Raw genomic sequence first — 21,065 nt, forward strand, 5'->3', positions numbered from 1 at the left:
AGACATAGCAGCAAATTGGCTTGGATCTATAATACCTTAAACAATCTGAGTCTGGAATATCTTAGGGACTGCCTTCCTCCCAAAACAAAACTATCCTCCTGAGCTCTGTGATCTGCTAGAAAGGCCTTGCTCAGAGCTCCACTTAGTGGTGCTAGATTGGTACCCACTAGGAACAGGGCCTTCCTGGTGGTTACTTCAACAATGTGAACTTTCAGAAACTGGCCAAGAAGCTCTCTTTTGCTAAGCGTTTGAGGTTGTTTTCCAATTATCTGCTGTCAACCAGGCATGCTTCACTTGGGGGGGGGATTTAATTTTGCCTTGTATTCTGTAATTGTATTATTTATTTTTATTACTCACTTTGGAGATTAGATCTGAAAAACAGTATACAGCGGTGCCTCGCTAGACGAATTTAATTCGTTCCAGGGGCCTTTTCTTATAACAAAAAATTCGTCTAGCAAATCCCATAGGAATGAATTGAATTTTTTTTTTGCCCATAGGAACACATTAATTGAATTTCAATGCATTCCTATGGGAAACCGCGATTCCCTAGACGAATTTTTCGTAAAACGAATTCGTCTAGCGAGGAAACCTCCGCTAGAAAAAAACCTTTCGTTAAGCGGAAATTTCGTTAAGCAGGGCATTCGTTAAGCGAGGCACCACTGTATATACTGTATACTGTTGATAAATGACTAGACACTAATTAGAAAGAGAACCATGATTGAACCAAAGCCAGGGAGTTTCAACAATGGTGGGTATAGTTGTGTGTTAATTTTTCAACAGGGGTTCAGTTAACGTATTAGTCAGAATAAACAAACAGTACTGGCTTAGATGGACCAACAGCCTGTTTTGATGTAAACAGTTCCATGTATTCAATAAAAAGATGGCATTTGCAAGAAGCATACATCATGGCTCTCACCTGCTGTTTCTGGATCCTATTAATGAGCCCCACACACCAGACTAATCTGGACCGAATACAACACAGAGTATAACACCCCTAGAACGTGGCATTACCCTGTTTCTCCTCTACTGCCCTGCCTTCTCCTGGGGAGGAGTATGAAGGTGTTCAGCTTTGATCCTGCTGGCCTTTGGCCTCTCTATGGCCAGTCTTCTCCTTCCCAAAAGGAGTGTATGTGTCTGTGTGTGTGCGCACACACACACACACACTATGGTCCTGGACATCCAACAGGTCCTTCTGCAGAGCACATCCTAAGTGGCCAGTGTATTCATACACTGGTACATGGAAAAGTGCTGACCCATATGATGCTTATAGCTCTTCCAAAGGCAAGGGAGTGGGAACAGTCTCCCTCTGCAAAATCCCTCTGCTGCCGTGCACAGGAGGAGAAAACTGCTAAGCTGGAGATCCTTTAAAATGAGGGAAGTCTTACGAGGGTAGGTCTTTTGCTGCTCTCAACCCCCAGCCTTTCTTCTCTGTCAGAATGACTTCAACATCTGCATGCTGCTTCCTCTGGAACCGCCGGTTGGAGCAGTAGTCCCCATTGGGGCACCTTGAGGAACTAAGCAGAAGGAAAAATTATGTATGCGTAAGTAACCATGTGGATATTCACTGGTCTGCTTGCAGCGGACACTCTATAAATCGCACACATGTTTCTCTAAGGAAGCAAAAGAAATCCTACAAGTCAGATTTTGAACTTAGGTACCATGACATAACCGTACTCTCAGATTAACGAACATTCCGGCATTTTTCTAAGAATCATTAACATCTGTACCTATTCAGCATGCAAACTACTTTAGAAGTCTTAATGTGTCTCTTAAGCCAATATAGGAATATCACATATAACATACCAGTATTTATCACATTCAAATCTAAGATCACATGACACGAAGACCCAAAAGTTTTGCTATAAAGAACCATGAGGATCCAATAAGATCTAGTACGTTGGTCAAGACCCACATGGACCTAAGGTGGGGGTCACACAAGGGTTTTCTTGTGTGATAGGTTAAAATTTTTGAGAAAAGGAGAAAAATAGAGAACTGCCAAAGAGGAAGGGGGGGGAGGAAATAAAGGCAGAACAGTTGGGGAAAATGAGTAAGAATGGGGCAAAAGGCGAGTCCCAGGTCTGTAAAGCTTGAACTACTGTTCTAGGAATATCTCCTCCCCTATCCAGATAGAAACTTCACACCAAAATGCCTAGGAGACCATGGGCATGGTTCTCCCTCAGGTGAGAACTCCCTGAAGTTCTTCACTCACATTGAACACTTGCACGCAAAGAGAAAGTGGTTTAGAAACCTGCTCCCTAACATTTAATGAGGTTTGCGCCAACCCGATGACTTCCACATGATGTTGCACTGGAATGGCCATCAGCTGCAGCCAGCATGACTAATAGTCAGGTCTGATGGGAGTTAAGAGTTATACAGTATAGTCCAAAACATCTGGAAGGCACCAGATGGGGAGGAAGGCGGAGCTGGTTAATAAGGCAGAGTATTCCATCATGGGTGATTCCCGCCTACGATCTGAAGTGGTAAAGCCCAGACACGGGTTTATCATCCTAGTCAGACCTAAGAGATGATGACAGAGAGGTTTTGCCCAAATAGCAAGTTTTTAAAAGGCATTTGAAACAGTTTCCCTTTGTTGAACTAAATTGAATTCCAGAATCCTCCAACAAAAGGAAAGGAATGCAACTATCACACTGTACTGTAGGTACTTTTAACCCTGATATTTCCCTCCATCCTGACTTAAAAAAACTCCAGTACACTAGTACCAGAAACTTGGTACTGAATAAATTTGAGTGTTTCTGTTAGAAAGATGACAGAAGACCACTATATCCACTTTTTAATCTTAAGTATGGAAAATATATTGCTGGAAAGCAGTATATTTGCATAGGATTACACTGAGAGAGAATTACATTTCAAGGTATCTCCCCCCCCCCAATATCTATGTTGGAATTTATCCCAGATTTTCGGAAAGAGGAAAACATCTCAACATTTATAATACACCTTTTCATTATGCTCAAAGCTGCTTACAAAAAATATAAGCTTTACAAGTAGCAAGGCAATCCAAACGAGTCTTACATTTCCTCCAAAGCAGTCGCTTCTACAACACTGCAAGAAGCAGATTCACTTGACTGTGATCAACAAGAACTCACAACCGAAGCCTGCTGTTTTCAGCAACCAGAAAGATGATTGCATTTTACATCAAAACCTCTTTTCCTTGTGCTGTGTGTCATGATGTGGGTGAGTGATGACAGCAGCAGACTAACCTTCAAAAGGACCCTTACCATTCTATCATGAGTAGACGATTAAGACAGTCTTCTCCACACGCCACCTCTCCTTGAGCTCGCTCATCTTTTGAAAGCGTGGGACATTCACACAGCATCCGCTTGATATCACGGTGAGATTTATTCTTTTTCCTATGCAGCATTCCAGAAAACAAACTTTAAAACTGACCACATTATACCTGCTAGGACTAACTGAAGAATTTATCCAAAAGAAAAAGTACAGCGGGCTTTTAAATTTTAACACATGGTACTTCAAAATGCCTTGAGGTATTACAGATGTTTTGAGAATTCCCACTGATTTGCCACAGACCCAAGTCAAAACTGCAGTGGGATCAACACATCAGCCGATAGCATGAGTTTTTTGCATCTTGAAGAAATTCACAATTTCAGGATCGGGGAGCTAATTCAACCAAGTAGGTTTCCAACTCTTTTTTTTTGTGGGAACAAAACTTTAAAATGTTTCTGGATGCCTTCAAAAGGCTTAGAAACTAAGCAGGTGCTTCCAAGATTGTAACTCTTGAGATTTTTACAGAAGCCTTAACATTTGCTTGTGTTCTTGGAATTATTACTCACTCCTACTGAACAGCACAGTGAATATAAAACTACCTAATACAACATAAGGAGAGTGCTGAAAAGAGCCAATACCAATTTTGGAAAGGGCTCTTCCTTCTAACCCTAACTGGAACTCTAAATCAGCCTGACATACTAGTACAGCAGTACAGTCATACCTCGGGTTACAGACGCTTCAGGTTGTGTGTTTTTGGGTTGCGCACTGCGCCGAACTCGGAAGTACTGGAACGGGTTACTTCCGGCTTTTGGTGCTCGTGCATGTGCAGAAGCACTAAATTGTGCTTTGTGCATGCACAGAAGCACCGAATCGCAACCCGCGCATGTGCAAATGTGGCACTGCAGGTTGCAAACACTGCGTGTTGCGAACGTGCCTCCTGCACGGATCACCTTCGCAACCCGAGCGTCCACTGTATTATACTACCCTGGGCAAACAATTTTCACAGTACATTTATGGCATGCTATTCCCATATTAGCATAAAAGGTATTTTTAAAAGTAAGAGGCCTATTACCTTTCCGTCAAATAAACATTTTCTTCAATGAGGTCGAAGTAACAGGGCATTTTCCCTTGCTTGGCAAACTCTTTCCAACGCTGCGAGTCTCTGAAATCTTCCATGAAACATAGCGGGCGAACCATTGAAGAGTCCTGAAGTATTGCTGGCAACCGCTCTCCCTCTGTCTTGACCTTCTTCCTTTCCCGGAAGTCGGCATCGCTCTCCGAGTCACTCTCTAAATCTGTCCTCCTTTTCTTCAATGGTCCACGCTCTTTCATGTCATTCTTATCCAAAGCCTTATTTGCCTGCTCTTTCCTCTCACTTGGGGCCATTGGCTCTTTAGTGGAGTTGCTGCTTATCTCATGGGCCTGCACCGAACCCTTCTCTCTAGGGTCACGTGACTGGAACTTCACTGATTGGTTGGGGAAGAAGGCGTGGCTTTCGTCAACCCACCGGTCAACTTCTTCATACTCTTCATGGTCTTCTGTAAGCGAATCGGGAACCTGCCCTTGCATTTGCTCATAGTTAATCTCAGGGGGTCTATTAGTCAACCTTGGATCCCAATAGCCATTGTCATGCCAGTAGTTATGAGGCCCAACAAATGTTCCCGGAGCTGGGGGGTAAACATAACCTGGGAAAATGCCATAGCTACTATCAGGTTGTTGGTATGTACTGCTTGGTTTCTCTGGTTGGGAGAAATCCCACCCCAAGCTACTCAAGTCTTCTGTTGAATGAAAGCCATCCTCTCTGGAGAAATCTCCAGTTTCCATGGGCTCGCCAAAACCAGGCTTCCCCTGCCTGCTGTCAGGCTTGGAAACACTGGTCTGCAGCCTGGACATATTGTCAATCATTTCAAAGTTCTTGGAAAGATAATGCAGCTCCCCTTCCTGCGATACGTCAATTGATCGAGCCACAGACATGCTTTCAGTTAATATTGATCTTTCATCTGGGTTTGGCTTGTGAATAAAACCTGCTGTCTGCTCTGACTGACTCGTACTGTCAACGCCATCGCTCTGAGGATGGGAGATAGCAGGCCGGAGGTCTTCACGCTCTGTTCTGTTGAGCTCAGTAGAGATTGCTAGCCTCCCCTCTGCATCTCTAGAAGGCAGATACTTGCTTTCATTTTGCAGGCCATTATTGGATCCCACGTCATCCGGCATTTCTTCACAGAATGGTCTGCTGGACTCTGGCCTGCCATCTTCCCAGTGATCCACATAGCGTCTGTTACTTTGGCTGTTCCGAGAGGAACACGAACTGCTCTCCTCCATGGTTATGGTAGAATTCTTTGGAATGACCACAACTGACTGAAGGCGGTTCCTTGGAACACTGCTATCATCTGAATCAGAGTCCTCTGTGTCACTGTCATCACTGTCCTGTTCACTTGCACTTTCAGCTGTATCCGAATACTCTTCACGGTGGATGGAAGCGAGCTCAGGGGTACTGCCTCTACTGTCACATCTGGGCACTTCGGCAGCAGTTTCCGTTTCTTCTACCGTCACAACAACATCGCAAGATGGGGACAAAGCGTCTGAAAATGCAGATCCTACCAAGGAGTCATCACTTTTTTCATTTACCATCAAGACTTCAGGAGCGTGGGCCTTCGAGTCAGCAACCACAGTTCTTTCATCAAGGACCACAGAGCCTTTCTCATCGTCTGGCTCCTCTTTCTCAGAGTCTTCTGTTGGCATCTCTAAATAATAAGAGTGCTCATTTTTTAAAGGCGATATTGTTTTCTCTACAACGGAATCAACATGTGAAACGTCTAATTCAAGTGCTACTTCGGGACACTCCAAGAGTTCTTCCTTCTTTTCCTCCCCCAGAGTTGTCTCTGGGTGGGACAACACATTTTCAGAAGCCTGTTGTTGCTGCGCAATACACTGATTGTCGAATTTCTCTTCCACAAAATATTCTTCTGCAGAAGAATCTCGGACTGGGCTGCACTCTGATAAGCTGAAACGTCTAACTCGTTTTTCATCCTCATGAGCAATTTTTGACGGATTTTGATCTTCGACATTGGAAGGCTCAGCTTCAATTTCAACTTCTGAATAATACAAAGAAAGAGCTGCAGCATCTGAAAGATAGCAGGAGTCTGGATCTTTGGTTTTATCACAAGGATCTGTGAGATCATCCGCTTTATCTGTATGTGTTTTAGAATTATTTACATTCACAATACAAGAAGGTACACAATCATACTCAGAAGGAATTGAGTCTTCCATTTTTTCTTTAAGAAAACTGTTGGAGTCACTCAAGAGGACAAGAGAATCATCCAGATCGTGTCCTTTAGGCTGATACACACTCTGAAACCCATTAGACGGTAACTTACTCAAATTTGGACTATTGACTTGAAGTGGTGGCTCAGTTCCGTCTAAACTATCATCAGATGTTGCAATTTCTTCTATTTTGGGGGCACGGAACAATGCCCTATCACTGGGCCTTCCTTCTGGGGACCCATTTATATTCAATTCTACTGGAGAACAAGTTCTTAATGGTTCATGTTTTACCTTGATTACGGACTCCTCTTCCTTAATACTGTCATGGCTATCAATTCCTGCAAGTACTTTTGATTTAGAAATAGGAGACATCTCTTTTGATTCATTTAACTTTTTGAAAATAGGTGAATCATTCAACTGATTTAACGGAGAAACAGTCCTTTCTGTTTCTGGCTTCTGTGCAATAGCAGTTTTCGTTTCACAGCTTTGTACACAAGACGCCTCCAAGTCTATACAATTAGACTGCTCTCTGGTTTCCTCAGATTCTGTACAACAGAAAGAACTTTTAAATTTATCAGACTTTGGAGTAGATGTCTTTGAAGAGGAGGACTTGTGTCGGGAAGAACTCACACTGCTCTCTGCTTTAGAGTGGGATGCTCCCCCCCGATGACGCAGCTCATTGACTGGAGAGCACTTTTTTGATACGTCACTTTCTGAAGTCCTTTTGGAGTCCCTGTCTGATTTTGTAGGCTTTCCTTTTCTCTCTGAGTCAGTATGAGAGGATTCCAACTTGCTATCCCGCTCAGACTTTGAATAAGAAAAAGAGGTCCTAGAGTCTCTGTAAGATGAGGAATGAGAGGATGTACGCCTGGAGTCTGTAGACCTGGAGTATGTCCTCCGATACTCTTCTTCTGAATCAGAGCTCTCTCTTGTCCTGCTATCCACGTATGAACGAGAATATCGTGTCTTCTCTCTGTATGGTGAGCTCCTGTGGTACCTCCGGTCAGAGTCATAGTAATGTGACCGGTCAGATCTGGAATAGGAAGAACTGGTTCTGGAACCTCTCTCTGATCTAGAACGAGAACGGGACCTGCTTCGCCTCCTCTCTCTTTCAGATCTGGAACGGGAAGAAGAATACTTTGAGTCTCTATCAGATCTGGAGGAGTAACTAGAATATTTTTCATCCCTTTCAGATCTAGACCGTGACGAACTTTTCACCTGCTCTTCAGTTTTGACAGACGTAGAGCTCTTTCGTGAATCTTTTTCCTTCTCTGAGCTTGTTGATATTTTAATCTCGTGAGATCTCTGACTTGAAGAGGTCCTCACGGAATCTTCATCAGATTCGGAACCTGGCAATGCTCCATCAGACAACTTCCTCTTGGAACCTTGTTTCTTAGAACTTTGAGAAGCACCCTTTGAAGCACTTGAAACGTCCTCCTCCCTCCCAATATGGGAATCTCCTTTCGCTGGGACTAGTTCCGCTTCTTCAGGAATAACCTGAGCTAGCTGTTCTTCGGAGCCTTCCAACACAGCATTTTGCTTAATGTTCAATTCTAAAGTTTCCTGAGCTGCTTTCACTGAAGGCTCCTTTGCTAAGTGTACAACAGTTTCTACAGGTGATGGCAACAGAGGTGCGGCTGCTGTTTGTACTGCTACTGGAAGTTGTGGCAAAATTTCTGGGGTTAGTACTGGTTTTGGCGCTGGTAGTGTTTGTGGAGGGGGAGGAGGGGGAGGGGGAGGAGGGGGTGGCGGCGGTGATGGTGGCAATTCCACAAATTCTGCTGCAGTAGCTGGCCCTACAGTTGCTGGTGGCAGTGGCACGGCGGCAGCAGGGGGCGGCTTTGTTGTAACATTCAGCAGATGTTTCTTAAAGTGGATCTTGCCTAATTCCACCTTGGGCTTTGGGGGTGAAAATTCCTCCACAACCTCCGGATAATCCCCAAAATCCACTTTAAATTTAGAGGCAATGTCAGTTTGAAGAGGTGTGCCCAGGGAGCTCGGAGCCTCGTTTTGTTTGTCGTTCCCAAGGCCAGTCAGAAATCTGTTCTGCAAAGTTTTCTTGGTTAGGCTGAAGCTAAAGGACACCTTTTGTCTGCCTTGTTCCTCAAGGTTAACTTTTGTCCGGGTGCCTTTGGGCAAGAAACGGCTAGACGCGACTCCTTTGAACACTGTCCCTTTGACAAAACCAGGTTTCTGTGCATTTTCTGTCTTGCCCTAGAACACAAGAAATAAGCTGATGAAATCATGGCTTCAAAAATTGTACTCACATTACAGCAAGAAAGGGAAATGCAAAAAGGACCAGATGGCAAAAAATAGCGGTGGGGGGTAAACAGGGGTCCTCTAACATAAAGAGTCATGAATGGACATAGACCAGTGGACAAGCTTAACCTACCTAGAAGCCTTATTATAAACCTCGAAAAATATCACCTGACACATGTTGGCCAGCTGCTGTTAAGGCTTCCTTGTTACCCAGGTAATACCACAGTAGCTCTCTTTTTGACCAAATCTCCACCAGGCACTGCCCTATCTTCCCTTTCGGCAGGGTGTGGGGTTGCTGCGGAATCAAGGTGCGTCACCCCAAAACAGGAAGCCACAGAACACAGATTCTGAGCTGTGGCAGTGTAGACTGCAGTATGAACTTCACATAGGACTAGAATTGGACTAGATTACCCTTGGGATCCTTTCCAACTCTACAGTTTTTTATTCTATGATTGACTGTGGAATACCTTTCCTCTAAGACCCACCTGGTGCCAACCTTATTTGCATTTTTAGCCACTCTAAACCAGGGAACAAAAACTATGATGCCTCTCATTTGAGATGTCCCAGCCACGTATTCTCCTTCCTTTCAAGCAACATGAAACTAAACAAAAGCTTAAAAACAGTTCAGCTGTATCCATTATAGTGTTTTTTTTTGTATGTATGCACAAAGACACACACATATATAGTTGTATGAATATGTTAATGTTTTATATTCTCCACTCCATGGTATAATGTACAGGCAACGCCCAATTGTTGTGCGTCCAATTGACCCGCGACCATGCACACAAGCATCACACTGAACCTGAAAGTGACTTTTAAAATGAGAAAAGCGGCCCTAAAAGACCCCAGAATGGGCAAAAAGGTATGAAAACAGCACCTAGCAATCCCTTGAGCCTTTGCAAGTGCAATCCCAGGAGCCCTTGCACAGACCATTGAGGCCTGTGGAAAGTTGGAGTTTGAGCAAGGAAGTTGTGATGGAGTTTAGCGTCTGCAGGTTTTTAAAAGGATTTTACAAGGGTTTCTAGAGGTTTAGAGGGTGTTTGCAGGCCGTTTCAATGATGTTTCAAATATACATGATTTCACGTAACCCCCGTGTAAATTGAGAGTTGCCTGTACAGTGGTACCTTGGTAGCTGAATGGCTTGGCTCCCGAACAATTCAGCTCCTGAATGCCGCAAACCCAAAAGTGAGTGTTCCGGTTTGTGAACGCTTTTCGGAAGCCAAATGTCTGACACAGCTTCCGCTTGAGTGCAGGAAGCTCCTGCAGCCAATCAGAAGCTGTGCCTTGGTTTTCAGTTTCAGAAGTCGAACAGACTCCCAGAACAGGTTAAATTCAAGAACCAAGGTACTACTGTATTTCTGTTTTTAAAAGTTGTCACTCGGAGAACTTTTAGGTAAAAAATGGACTCATACCGGTACTAATTCTTTTTCAAAAAAAATACACAAAGAGACGTAGTTTAGAATATACTCACATCATTTTCTTCTTCTCTGTTGTAGTCCATCAAGAAGGCATGCAAAAAAACAGGACAGAGAAAGCATGAAAACTAAGTGGTAACACAAGGCGCTTGCTTTTCAGGTAAAATTGCTTTGCCTGTGCTGGCTACAGAGAGGGTCCGATCATATATATATATATATATATATATATATATATACCCTGTTTCTCATATTTTAAGGCATCCCCATAAAATAAGCCATAGCAGGATTTTTAAGCATTCAAGGAATATAAGCCATACCCCGAAAATAAGACATAGTGATAGGAGCAGCAGCAATGCCGGCCGCGGCAGGAGGAGGAGGAAAAAAATAAGACATCCCTTGAAAATAAGCCATAGTGTGTTTTTTTGAGGAAAAAATAAATATAAGACGTGTCTTATAATATGAGAAACACGGTATATATATATATATATATATAAAAGGCATCACTGTTATAGACTTAAAAGGACCATTTTCTCCAGGCTCCATAACATTTAGGCAAAGGGGGGATACTCTGGCATCTCATTCCTATATCTAACATCCTGTTAAAACAAAATGGGAAAAATCTTAAGCTGTCTGCTTTCAAGGAGAATGTAGCATGTCAAGGTCCCAGCAGTGCGGAATGTCTATCTTAAAGGTATGTCTTACATGTCTTAATCCTTCCTGTGTTACAATTAATTGGGATTTTAGAAAAAAAGAATTGAGGCACAGGACTGTGTATGCCAGCCACCTCCAAGGAGGAAGAGGTATTTAATTTTGGAGAAAAATCATTTTCCAGAATTTTCACATTCAACATACATTTATAGGGTAAACCTTGTTAAAGCAAATTAAGCTTTCCGTTTTCAACTGTTTTTCCTCTTTATGCACCCCACCCCCAACATTTTTCGAATGATTCAGCTTCTACTTTTACTAACAGATCAAGGTGGAGAAATTATATTTTCTAGCAGGAAGTGATTAAAAATAAGGTATAATAGTAAAAAAAACAACCAGAAAATCCATATAGTGATGGCACTGCCTCTTGCTCTTACACCCCAAAGGACAAATAGGTTATTTAGTGATCTTCATAGGAATATGATGTCCCATCACATTCATCACTAATTACTACAATTAGCACATTCTAAAACTCACAGCTCAGTGACAAGAGTACATATTTAGAATGAAGAACTCTGATTTCGATCACTGGACTCTCCAGGTAGGGCTAAGAATAACTCCTAAAAGGCACTTTATAAAGCAAGTTCAATGTTCTAGTCACCACATTCATATTTTACTCCTCCTTTGTGATTAAACCCTGGTCTGATTTAGTGCACTTTGAATGGGTTTGTTTTCCACTGCATTGAGCAAATTATTTTCTTCTGAGTTACTACCGGAAAACTACAGAAAAGATGCTATTTTTACATTTCATGCTTCAACCCATGTAGTTTAATGAGAAGTTTTGAGATGGACATTCTAAACCAGGGTTTCCTAAACTTGGGTCTCCAGATCTTTTTGGACTACAACCCCCATCATCCCTAGCTAACAGGACAGGGATAATGGGCATTGTAGTCCAAAAACAGCTGAAGACCCAAGTTTGGGAAAGCCCGCTCTAAGGCGTAAAAACAGTTAAGTTGGTATCTGTCTCCAGATATATAAGTTATTTTAGTCTCCACCCCATCATTCAGCCTAGACACCGAGGTCCTCCTCTTGAGGGTCTTCTGGTGGTTCACTCACTGCGAGAAGTGAAGATGCAGGGAACCAGGGAGAGGGCCTTCTCGGCAGTGGCGTCCTTCCTTTGGATTGCCCTCCCATCAGATGTCAAAGAGATAAAGAACTGCACAACTTGTAGCAGACATCTGAAGGCAACCCTGTATCAGGAGATTTTTAACGCTTGATGTTTTTATTATGTTATTAGATATGCTGTAAGTTGCCCAGAGTGGCTGAGGAAACCCAGCTAGATGGGCAAGGTATAAAAAAATAAAATAAATAAAAACAAAAATAATTAGAATTGTTTTTAACTGCTTTTATAAATGGGACCCAGGTGGCGCTGTGGTTAAACTACTGAGCCTAGGGCTTGCTGACCAGAAGGTCGGCGGTTCGAATCCCTGTGACGGGGTGAGCTCCCGTTGCTTGGTCCCAGCTCCTGCCAACCTAGCAGTTCGAAAGCACATCAAAATGCAAGTAGATAAATAGGAACCGCTACAGCGGGAAGGTAAACGGCGTTTCCATGTGCTGCTCTGGTTTGCCAGAAGCGGCTTTGTCATGCTGGCCACATGACCTGGAAGCTATACGCCGGCTCCCTCGGCCAATAATGCGAGATGAGCGCGCAACCCCAGAGTCGGTCACGACTGGACCTAATGGTCGGGGTCCCTTTACCTTATAAATGGAATTGTTGTTAAACGTTCCTGTAATTTTTACACACGGAACAGTTTTTAATTGTAAAATCAGCATTTCTCTAAAAACTGTTTTATTACTAAAGAACATCATCTGATGAAAACAAGAACACCAGAGCACGGAGTGACAAGCCTCCAAGCAAAGCTGTGGTGATTTGGTAGCTCTGGAAGCAAAACACATAAATGTCTCATTGGGCTTTGCAAGCCCAGAGCAAGCCATTCAGCAACAAAAGGCCAGCTCCATGCAAGAAGATAGTATTCAGTGAGTTAATAAATTCTATGGAAGATACTATACTACAAGTAGTACCAGCATCTCACCAGCATTTTCATTAGCTTCTATTTTTCCTGCATGAAAACATTTCAAGATGAACATAAACTTCCACTGTTTTATGCCTTTCACACCTGCAAAATGAATAAATGCAATAAATGATTCCTGCTTGAGTATCTTCTTAAAAAAAAACCAAAAACGCTTGACAGGGCTCCTGTGTGATCGCAGACAAAAAGGATTCACATAGTGACCAGGAAAACATGATGGCATTACAGAGTCAGATTTGGCTTCGTAGCTGTCTCCAAAGGACAAGATGAATCCCTCCCAATCTGATCCAACATCTCAGAATGCACCTCTTCATCCACATGCTGCCGCAATTTCATGCAACGACACCAAGGCATGGGAGCATCTTTCTGCTGCTTTAGCAACTGTGAGATGTTTCCTTTTTCTCACCAGATGCACATGCCCAGGGGTCAAAATTTGCCAGACGCAAAATTTTCCGGTGGTGGAGGCTGCAAGGGCCCGATCTGGCCCTATGGCCGGATCGGCAGCTGGAGGGGCCGCAGGAGGTAGCGTGAGTGGCGGGAGGCCAGCGGGAGGCCGGTGAGGTAGCGCAGGATCGGGCCCTCGCCGGCTCCGCTACCACCACCGCTGCGAGCCCCGAACTGCGGCGCGGCAGGGGCTTTTCTCCATTTGCCTTCCCCTTGGTTCGGGGAAGGCAAACGGCGAAAAGCCCCCGCCGCGCCGCAATTCGGCTCCGTCCCCCAGGCGCTTTGTCTCGGGGAAGCAGGCAGGGAGGTGGCAACAGCCGGAGAAGCTGCAGGCTGTTGCCGTCTCCCTGCCTGCTTCCCCGAGTCGTAGCGCATCGGGGGACAGAGCCGAAGATCGGCGGGCACTGCTTGGCGGGCTTGACAAGCCCAGCAAGCAGCGCCCGCCGATCTTCGGCTCTGCTGTGTGACAGGCAGGGGTGGGGGGGAAGCGGAGGAACGTTCCCGGCTTGCCACACGAAGGCCTGCCAGCCTGCCACACAAGGATCAGCGGGCACCAATGTTCATAGGAAAGTAATGGTGTGGACAGCCCACATTAGACAAAATTACAGATTCCTTACCAGGACAGGCAATATTCCTTTCCATGATATTAAGGAAACCCAAGAGCTGTTCGGGATCGTCAATGAGAGATTACTAAAAAAGCAATAAACTCCTACCATAATTAAATTCAGCTGTTAAATTATCATTGCTGTCACTCAGCTGCTGATAGATGTAGCTATTAGTTGGTAGTGGGGAGTTTTGTTTTGTTTATTAAAAAAAGGCAAAATGACTTTCAAGTTTTATCATGTTTGGATAATTACTTGCTAATGTGCCTAGAGATAAAATTACTGCTATTTTCCAGGATTAAGTGAAATAAATGGCACACTAATTTACTACAAACAATTATGCAGCTGGTAACACTGTAACACTGTCCCCAAAATATCCCCTTCTTTTTTCGGGGGGGGGGGGGGGAGAAGAACATTCTCTGTTCTTACCCCATGAAAAGCAGGAAGATCAACAGAACTGCCAGGGAAGGAGGCTAAGAACTGTACCTGTTTTAAAAGTATGTAACTCAATATTAGCACAGGTTGCTGTTCGCCTCTACACAGTTACATCTTTATCTTCAGACATTGCAATATACAGTGGTACCTCGGTTTATGAACACAATTGGTTCCAGAAGTCTGTTCATAAACTGAAGCGTTCATAAACTGAAGCGAACTTTCCCATTGAAAGTAATGGAAAGTGGATTAATCCGTTCCAGACAGTCCGCGGAGTAACCGTTCATAAACTGAAGCGAACTTTTCCATTGAAAGTAATGGAAAGTGGATTAATCCGTTCCAGATGGGTCCGCGAAGTACTTAAACTGAAGCGTTCATAAACTGAAACATGGGTGTAATTGGTTCTGGAAGTCTGTTCATAAACTGAAGCGTTCATAAACTGAAACATGGGTGTAATTGGTTCTGGAAGTTTGTTCATAAACTGAAGCGTTCATAAACTGAAGCGACCTTTCCCATTAAAAGTAATGGAAAGTGAATTAATCCGTTCCAGATGGGTCCACGGCGTTCATAAACCGAAAATTCATAAACCGAGGTGTTCATAAACCGAGGTTCCACTGTATTGTGATGTTTAGCTGTTGATATATCACAATCTTGAAAACCAGATATCGCCCAGCCGTAGTTGCCAACATACCTAATTGCTATGAAATAACCATATGTGTAAACCTAAGTTAGTCTCCAGAAGAAGAAGAAGAAGAAGAGGAGGAGGAGGAGGAGGAGGAGGAGGAGGAGTTGAAGTTTGGATTTGATATCCTGCTTTATCACTACCCGAAGGAGTCTCAAAGCGGCTAACATTCTCCTTTCCCTTCCTCCTCCACAACAAACACTCTGTGAGGCTGAGAGACTTCAGAGAAGAGTGACTAGCCCAAGGTCACCCAGCAGCTGCATGTGGAGGAGTGGAGACACAAACCCGGTTCCCCAGATTACGAGTCTACCGCTCTTAACCACTACACCACACTGGCTCTCATAGACCCTGGATGCTCCCCCCCCCATTACAGAGGGCTGGTTAAAAATGAAGCAGGAAAGGAGTAAGGGAAGACCAGCCTTGAAGACAAAATTTGTCTGGTGGTGGTGATGTGTGAGAAAGAAAGATTGGCTGATACATGAATAATTAGCACATACAGGTGTGGCCCGGTAGTGTGTGCATGTAGGTGTATAAAGCCTCTCTCTCCTACAATTAGTAAACTGGGGATTAGCCTGTAAAAAGATTTACAAATCAATGGCCGGGAAAAGACTTCATTAAAAAGTTCCCATGGGTGTGGGAGACACCCCACCACAGAGCCATGCAATAAACTGATTTCCCTCTCTATAACCAAAGCTAGAAGTAGTATATGTATAACTATGGCAAGTCTCTGTTGAAACCTGGAGTGTTCCTTTCTCCATTCTAAAATCGTTTACACAAGCTTTACACTGAGATGACTCAAGCCTTGTTGAACCAATCATCATCCTGTGAATAAACACAACCTTTGGAAAGGCATAGTACTGCTCTCAGGATTATATTCTTGGCTGTACAACACATTATTCCAAACAAAGAACCATCCCAGCGGCCAGCAAGCATTTGATACCACTTGCGGTTTTAACTGAATAAAAGGTTTGTTTATACAGCGTTGTAGGTTAAGCGTAATTTAGCTTTCTCGTTCTTTGTAAGCTCTGGATAGCAAGCGGTTGCCACAATATTTCGGCTGACAGCAAGCATCAACTCAGGCTCCAAACAGTCCTCACGAGGAGACACCTCCTTTGGCAACTCCACCAAGATTTCAAAAACGTTTGTGTATCCCAAGCCCTAGAAAAAAGGACAAGGAAAAAGTTCTCTGGTGTGGCAGTAGGAAAGTGATCTGTATCCCATCTGGACACTTTTTGTGCGGTGTTCGAAACTCATATATATAAGCTAGGTGCCAAATGGCCCCTTAAAGCAAGGTTACAACCGCCAAAATGGAATGTCTAGTTGCCATTCTAGGGCAAGATGGCTCTACAGTCTTATTTTTCAAAGGATGGACTGACTGATTGATTCTCAGTTAAACATCTGGCTAGTTCAGATGACAACCTTTAACTAGGTTAAAGAAGTCACTTGATCCAGGGACAGTCCACATATATACAGTGGTACCTCGGTTTAAGTACACAATTGGTTCCGGAAGTCTGTACTTAACCTGAAGCGTACTTAACCTGAAGCAAACTTTCTCATTGAAAGTAATGGAAAGTGGATTAATCCTTTCCAGACGGGTCTGCGGAGTACTTAAACTGAAAGTACTCAAACCGAAGCGTACTTAAACCGAGGTATGACTGTATTGGCCTATTCCAACCACTTTTTCCTAATGGCAACTGCTCCTGCTCCAGGCTGTGGAGGAAAAAACCATTTGGTTCCAGAAATTCATTCTGACTGTGCAGATAAAGTGATAGAATTCCACAGGATGATGTATTAGTGTGTGAAAACAGTCCAGATCCAATGATCTCCAGATGGTGGAGATGTCAGGTGCCATCCTGGCACCCAGGCATCTTCAGTTGATCGCAAGTGGTCGAAAGTTAGGTGCAAAATGCACCTGGCAAATTTTGAACAGTGAGGAAGGAGGAGGAGATTGACAGCAGAGTTGGAAGATGGTGAAGGACTAGATGTGAACTGTTCAGGCACAACACCACAACCTCAAGCTAAACCCTGGGGTGGGAAGTGCTTGGTAGTGATTTGTGTCAGCCTTAGGGGCCCAATTGTGCGACATTCCCAGGTAAGGCACTCTGCGTCTCATGAGCCATGAGAATCTCCCACAGCTCCTGACCAGAATAAAGGCCACCCTTAACCAATTGGGAGATGGGAGACATTGCAGGACGACAACAGCAACCTGAGAAGGTGCTACGATCTAGGCAAATTCAAGTAGACTTGTAGAGGCTGCCTGGTTAAGCCAAGGCCCTAAGGGAAAACCAGGAGCAGAAGGAGCTCAAGAGACAGAGATCGGAGGGCGGCCAGCAACAAAGGGAGCAACAGAGCAGGTGACGAATCCAATAGCAGCCTGTATCTCAGGAGAGGCCTGACGACTGTCTTGGAACTGAATGCAGGTAACCCCCTCTTTCTCCTGGCCCCTTACCTTGATAACAGAGGGCAAAAAGGCCTGATTCAACTACTCACCAGGGAGGGCTAGCCTGAACCTGTGCCCTGCAGGTAAACGCTGGATGGCCAAGTGGTAGCTCAGAAGCAATGCAAGGCTCCAGGCAGCAGTTTCTCTTTTACACCCAACCATTCTTGGCAAAGCTTGCAGAACAGAAACAGCATCCAGCCACCCTCTTTTCCTGGCAGCACAGCATCCTTCCCCACAGATTCACAACTATGCCATGCTGTTGCCATAGCAGTGGGCACTGCTAGACAAATCTCAACAACACATTTTCTTCCCTTAGGAAACTTGCTATGATATGATCAGATGGACCATCTAAATGTACCCTCTATATCCCAGCCATGTAACAATACTTGTCATTTGTGAAACACCTCAACAGCACCTAGGCATCCCAGGATCCTCCAATTCTCCTCACGCCTTTTTGGAGAATTCTGCACGGTGCCATCTTTGCCAGTTCCATCACATCCAGCCTCAAAACCCACCGTTTCCCTCTCTTTCACATTCTTGCAATAAACACAACCAGCTCTAAGCTAATGATAAATCACTGGTTGTCTTGCAACTTGCTTCTGTGGATGTTAACAAAGCTTTCAAATGATGCCTTATAGACAGCAACAGAGGGCCCAAGAAGCACCACCCGAAAGGTAAGCTATGCAATATAGCATGAGTGTACATGCTACTTTGCAATAAAGGCACCCCCTCACCTGTGTTCTGCTGACAAGTGCAGTTTTCAGCGCCTAAAGGGGGAGGAACGGAGGAATCCCCACTTGTGTGTGCCGCAATGACACATGGGAATGCCATGAATGGAACCCTCATGTAAGTGGGGATTCCCCTGTATAAGCAAACAGAAAGACAGATCTATGCAGCTAGCTCACATTCTAAGTTTCAACAGTAGAGTAAATGTTTATTTGTTTATTTTGCACAAATCCGATCACTAAGCATCCTGTGTTTCTGAACATGTCATTTATATTTCTACATAACTGGGTATGTGTGCATGGCCCTTTTGATCTTTCTCAAAGCCTTAAGATCAGTCAATGATTCCCTCCTACAGGATACCTCAACAGTGTTTGAAACTCCCATTGTTCTAGGGGCATTTTGGGACAGGGAATTTCATTAGCGCGAACAGTTTCTGAGCTCTGAGCGCAGTGCTGCGCCTAAGATTTCAGATTAAAACGGCAGAGTGGAAGGAAAGGAGGACCCTTTGCTGCCTCCCCACTTCCAGCTACTCTCTGAAGACAGGAGAAGAAACCATCTTGGGGGTGGGCAGGGGAAGGACTAGACCATGTGAAAAATGAACATAAGATTTTAGCTGCAGTTCATTCATTTTCAGCTTGTTATAAATTATTGTTATAAAAAAGCGCACCTAGACATTCCATTGTTGCGTCCTTAACCTAGGTTTAAGGTGCCATTTAGCTCCTAGCTTTCATATCGCTAACACTGTTCCTCATACTGGAGGCAAGCATGTCATCACCAGACTAAAGGTTGTATCCAAGTAGAATTAATCCAAGTAGAATTAATGTTAGATGCATCCTAGAACTGCTTCTGATGTTGCCCTGGAATTATAGAACACGAAATTCCCTTACTTTATTTGGCTCCGTTCTGAAACATGTGCAAATATTTTTTTTATGCCACTAGGCTTTTAAGAATTATTTCTCTATCTAGAAGAACTCACCTACTGTTGCGTTACTTAATGTTAGTTTTTGTTAAAAAATTTTAGGATGGGGTTCCATTTCACTTGGCTAACTGCTCTGTGAACTTTTGTTGAAACCCAAAAGTGGAATATTGTTAATGAATGGTAAATTAGAGAAGACTAAATTTGAGAGAAGCACAGAAATTTCACTTCATGCATGTTGCAGCCTTTTGTTTTCAGGAAGACGTTTGTAGGGCGAGGTTTTCAAATGTTTCAACCAGCATTAGGAACAGAGTTGCTTAGTAAAAAACATATGGCCAGACAGATCTATTATGAACTTTCCATGCTCAGAATCACAAGGCAGCTGCTTCCAATACAACCTCTTTCTACTCGCATTCTGAAAACACAAGGGGCGTGGGGGTGGGGAGAGAAGTGGACAGAAAACTGCAAAAGGCCAAGTCTTTGAATTGTGAGAATGTTCCAGCTACAGCACTGCAAACTAAAATTGGCTGCATGAACGTGTGCATAGGTTGTTAAGCCAGGCGTTCTTATCCTTAAAACGGTTCTCTGGGGCTAAGGAAGGTTGCCAAGTTTTAGGGAAGGCCTCCTGAGCACAGAAAGGTCAGGGAGTCATCTCCCTAGGCAAACATAAAAGGCAGGATTATTGACTTTTACAGTACTGTTCTGCATCTGAGATGGTTGCTGTGGTTACAACAAACAAAATACACTGGCAATGAAATGGCAGCAGAAAAAAAAAGGAAGAAGAAACCCTTACAAAACTACAGAAGAGGCTGCACTGTTCGCATGCAAATAAGAACTGTTACAAAAAAATAATAATGAAAGCAAGCGGGACACAGAACATTATGCTGCCTTAAAAGCATAAGGGATTCTGAGCAAAGGGGCATTGAAAAAGCTTCACTTGATTTTTCACTTGATTTACACACCACCTGAAAAGTCCCTTTGTTTAGATATCGGGTTTGCCTTTGGGTCAAATTATGCAGTTTATGCCTTCTTGAGGAATCTATGTAGTGAACCTAATGGAGGCGAGTCACTGTAAATACAGTCATACCTCGATTTAAGTATGCTTCGGTTTGAGTACTTTCAGTTTAAGTACTCTGCGGACCCGTCTGGAAGGGATTAATCCCCTTTCCATTACTTTCAATGGGAAAGTTCGCTTCAGGTTAAGTACGCTTCAGGTTAAGTACGGACTTCCAGAACCAATTACACTTATACTTCAGGTTAAGTACTCCGCGGACCCGTCTGGAACGGATTAATCCACTTTCCATTACTTTCAATGAGAAAGTTCGCTTCAGGTTAAGTACGCTTCAGTTTAAGTACTCCATGGACCATCTGGAACGGATTAATCCCCTCTCCATTAATTTCAATGGGAAAGTTCGCTTCAGGTTAAGTTCAGACTTCCGGAACCAATTGTGTACTTAAACGAAGGTACCACTGTATTCTGTAACAGTGGTCCAGGTTCTGCACTGCCTTCCCATCACCAAGGGTAAAATTCCAAGCACGACCTGGACCTGGTCTTAAACACTGTCCCACAAGAGGATGGTATGAGAGATGTTTCAAGTGTACAGTACAACTTGCATAATCTTAAACGGGGGCAGAAGAGGCTGCACTCTTGATGGCTGCTGCTTCCTAACTCAGAATTTACTTCCTGATGTTCACTAAAGCAAGAGCATCTTCTAGAAAATATATTAAGCCTCTCCTGCTAGAACAAGCATTTAGCAGGAAAGGATAAATGAAAGTTCCTTCTAGCCATATCTGCTTTCATAGGTATATTTTAGCAGCTACATTTTCATTGCCTAATACAGGCATGGCCCTCCAGCTGTTTTGGGACTACAACTCCCATCATCCCTAGCTAACAGGACCAGTGGTCA

General features: G+C 43.8%; 1 protein-coding gene across 5 annotated transcripts in view; it reads right to left on the reverse strand.

The window, feature by feature from the left end:
- Positions 1-21,065, reverse strand: part of SETD2 (SET domain containing 2, histone lysine methyltransferase) — a 77,197-nt gene that overhangs the window by 46,546 nt on the left and 9,586 nt on the right. For all 5 annotated transcript variants that reach the window (XM_088653706.1, XM_060281006.2, XM_035128849.3 and 2 more), the window contains exons 3-6: positions 10,238-10,253; positions 4,316-8,721; positions 3,237-3,368; positions 1,386-1,514 (exon numbers count right to left, since the gene is read on the reverse strand). In XM_088653706.1, the coding sequence (XP_088509832.1) occupies positions 1,386-1,514; positions 3,237-3,368; positions 4,316-8,721; positions 10,238-10,253 (4,683 nt within the window). The remainder of the gene's footprint in view (positions 1-1,385; positions 1,515-3,236; positions 3,369-4,315; positions 8,722-10,237; positions 10,254-21,065) is intronic.

This window comes from Zootoca vivipara, chromosome 11 (genome assembly GCF_965207765.1).
Source record: "Zootoca vivipara chromosome 11, rZooViv2.hap1.1, whole genome shotgun sequence".
Classification (NCBI taxonomy): domain Eukaryota; kingdom Metazoa; phylum Chordata; class Lepidosauria; order Squamata; family Lacertidae; genus Zootoca; species Zootoca vivipara.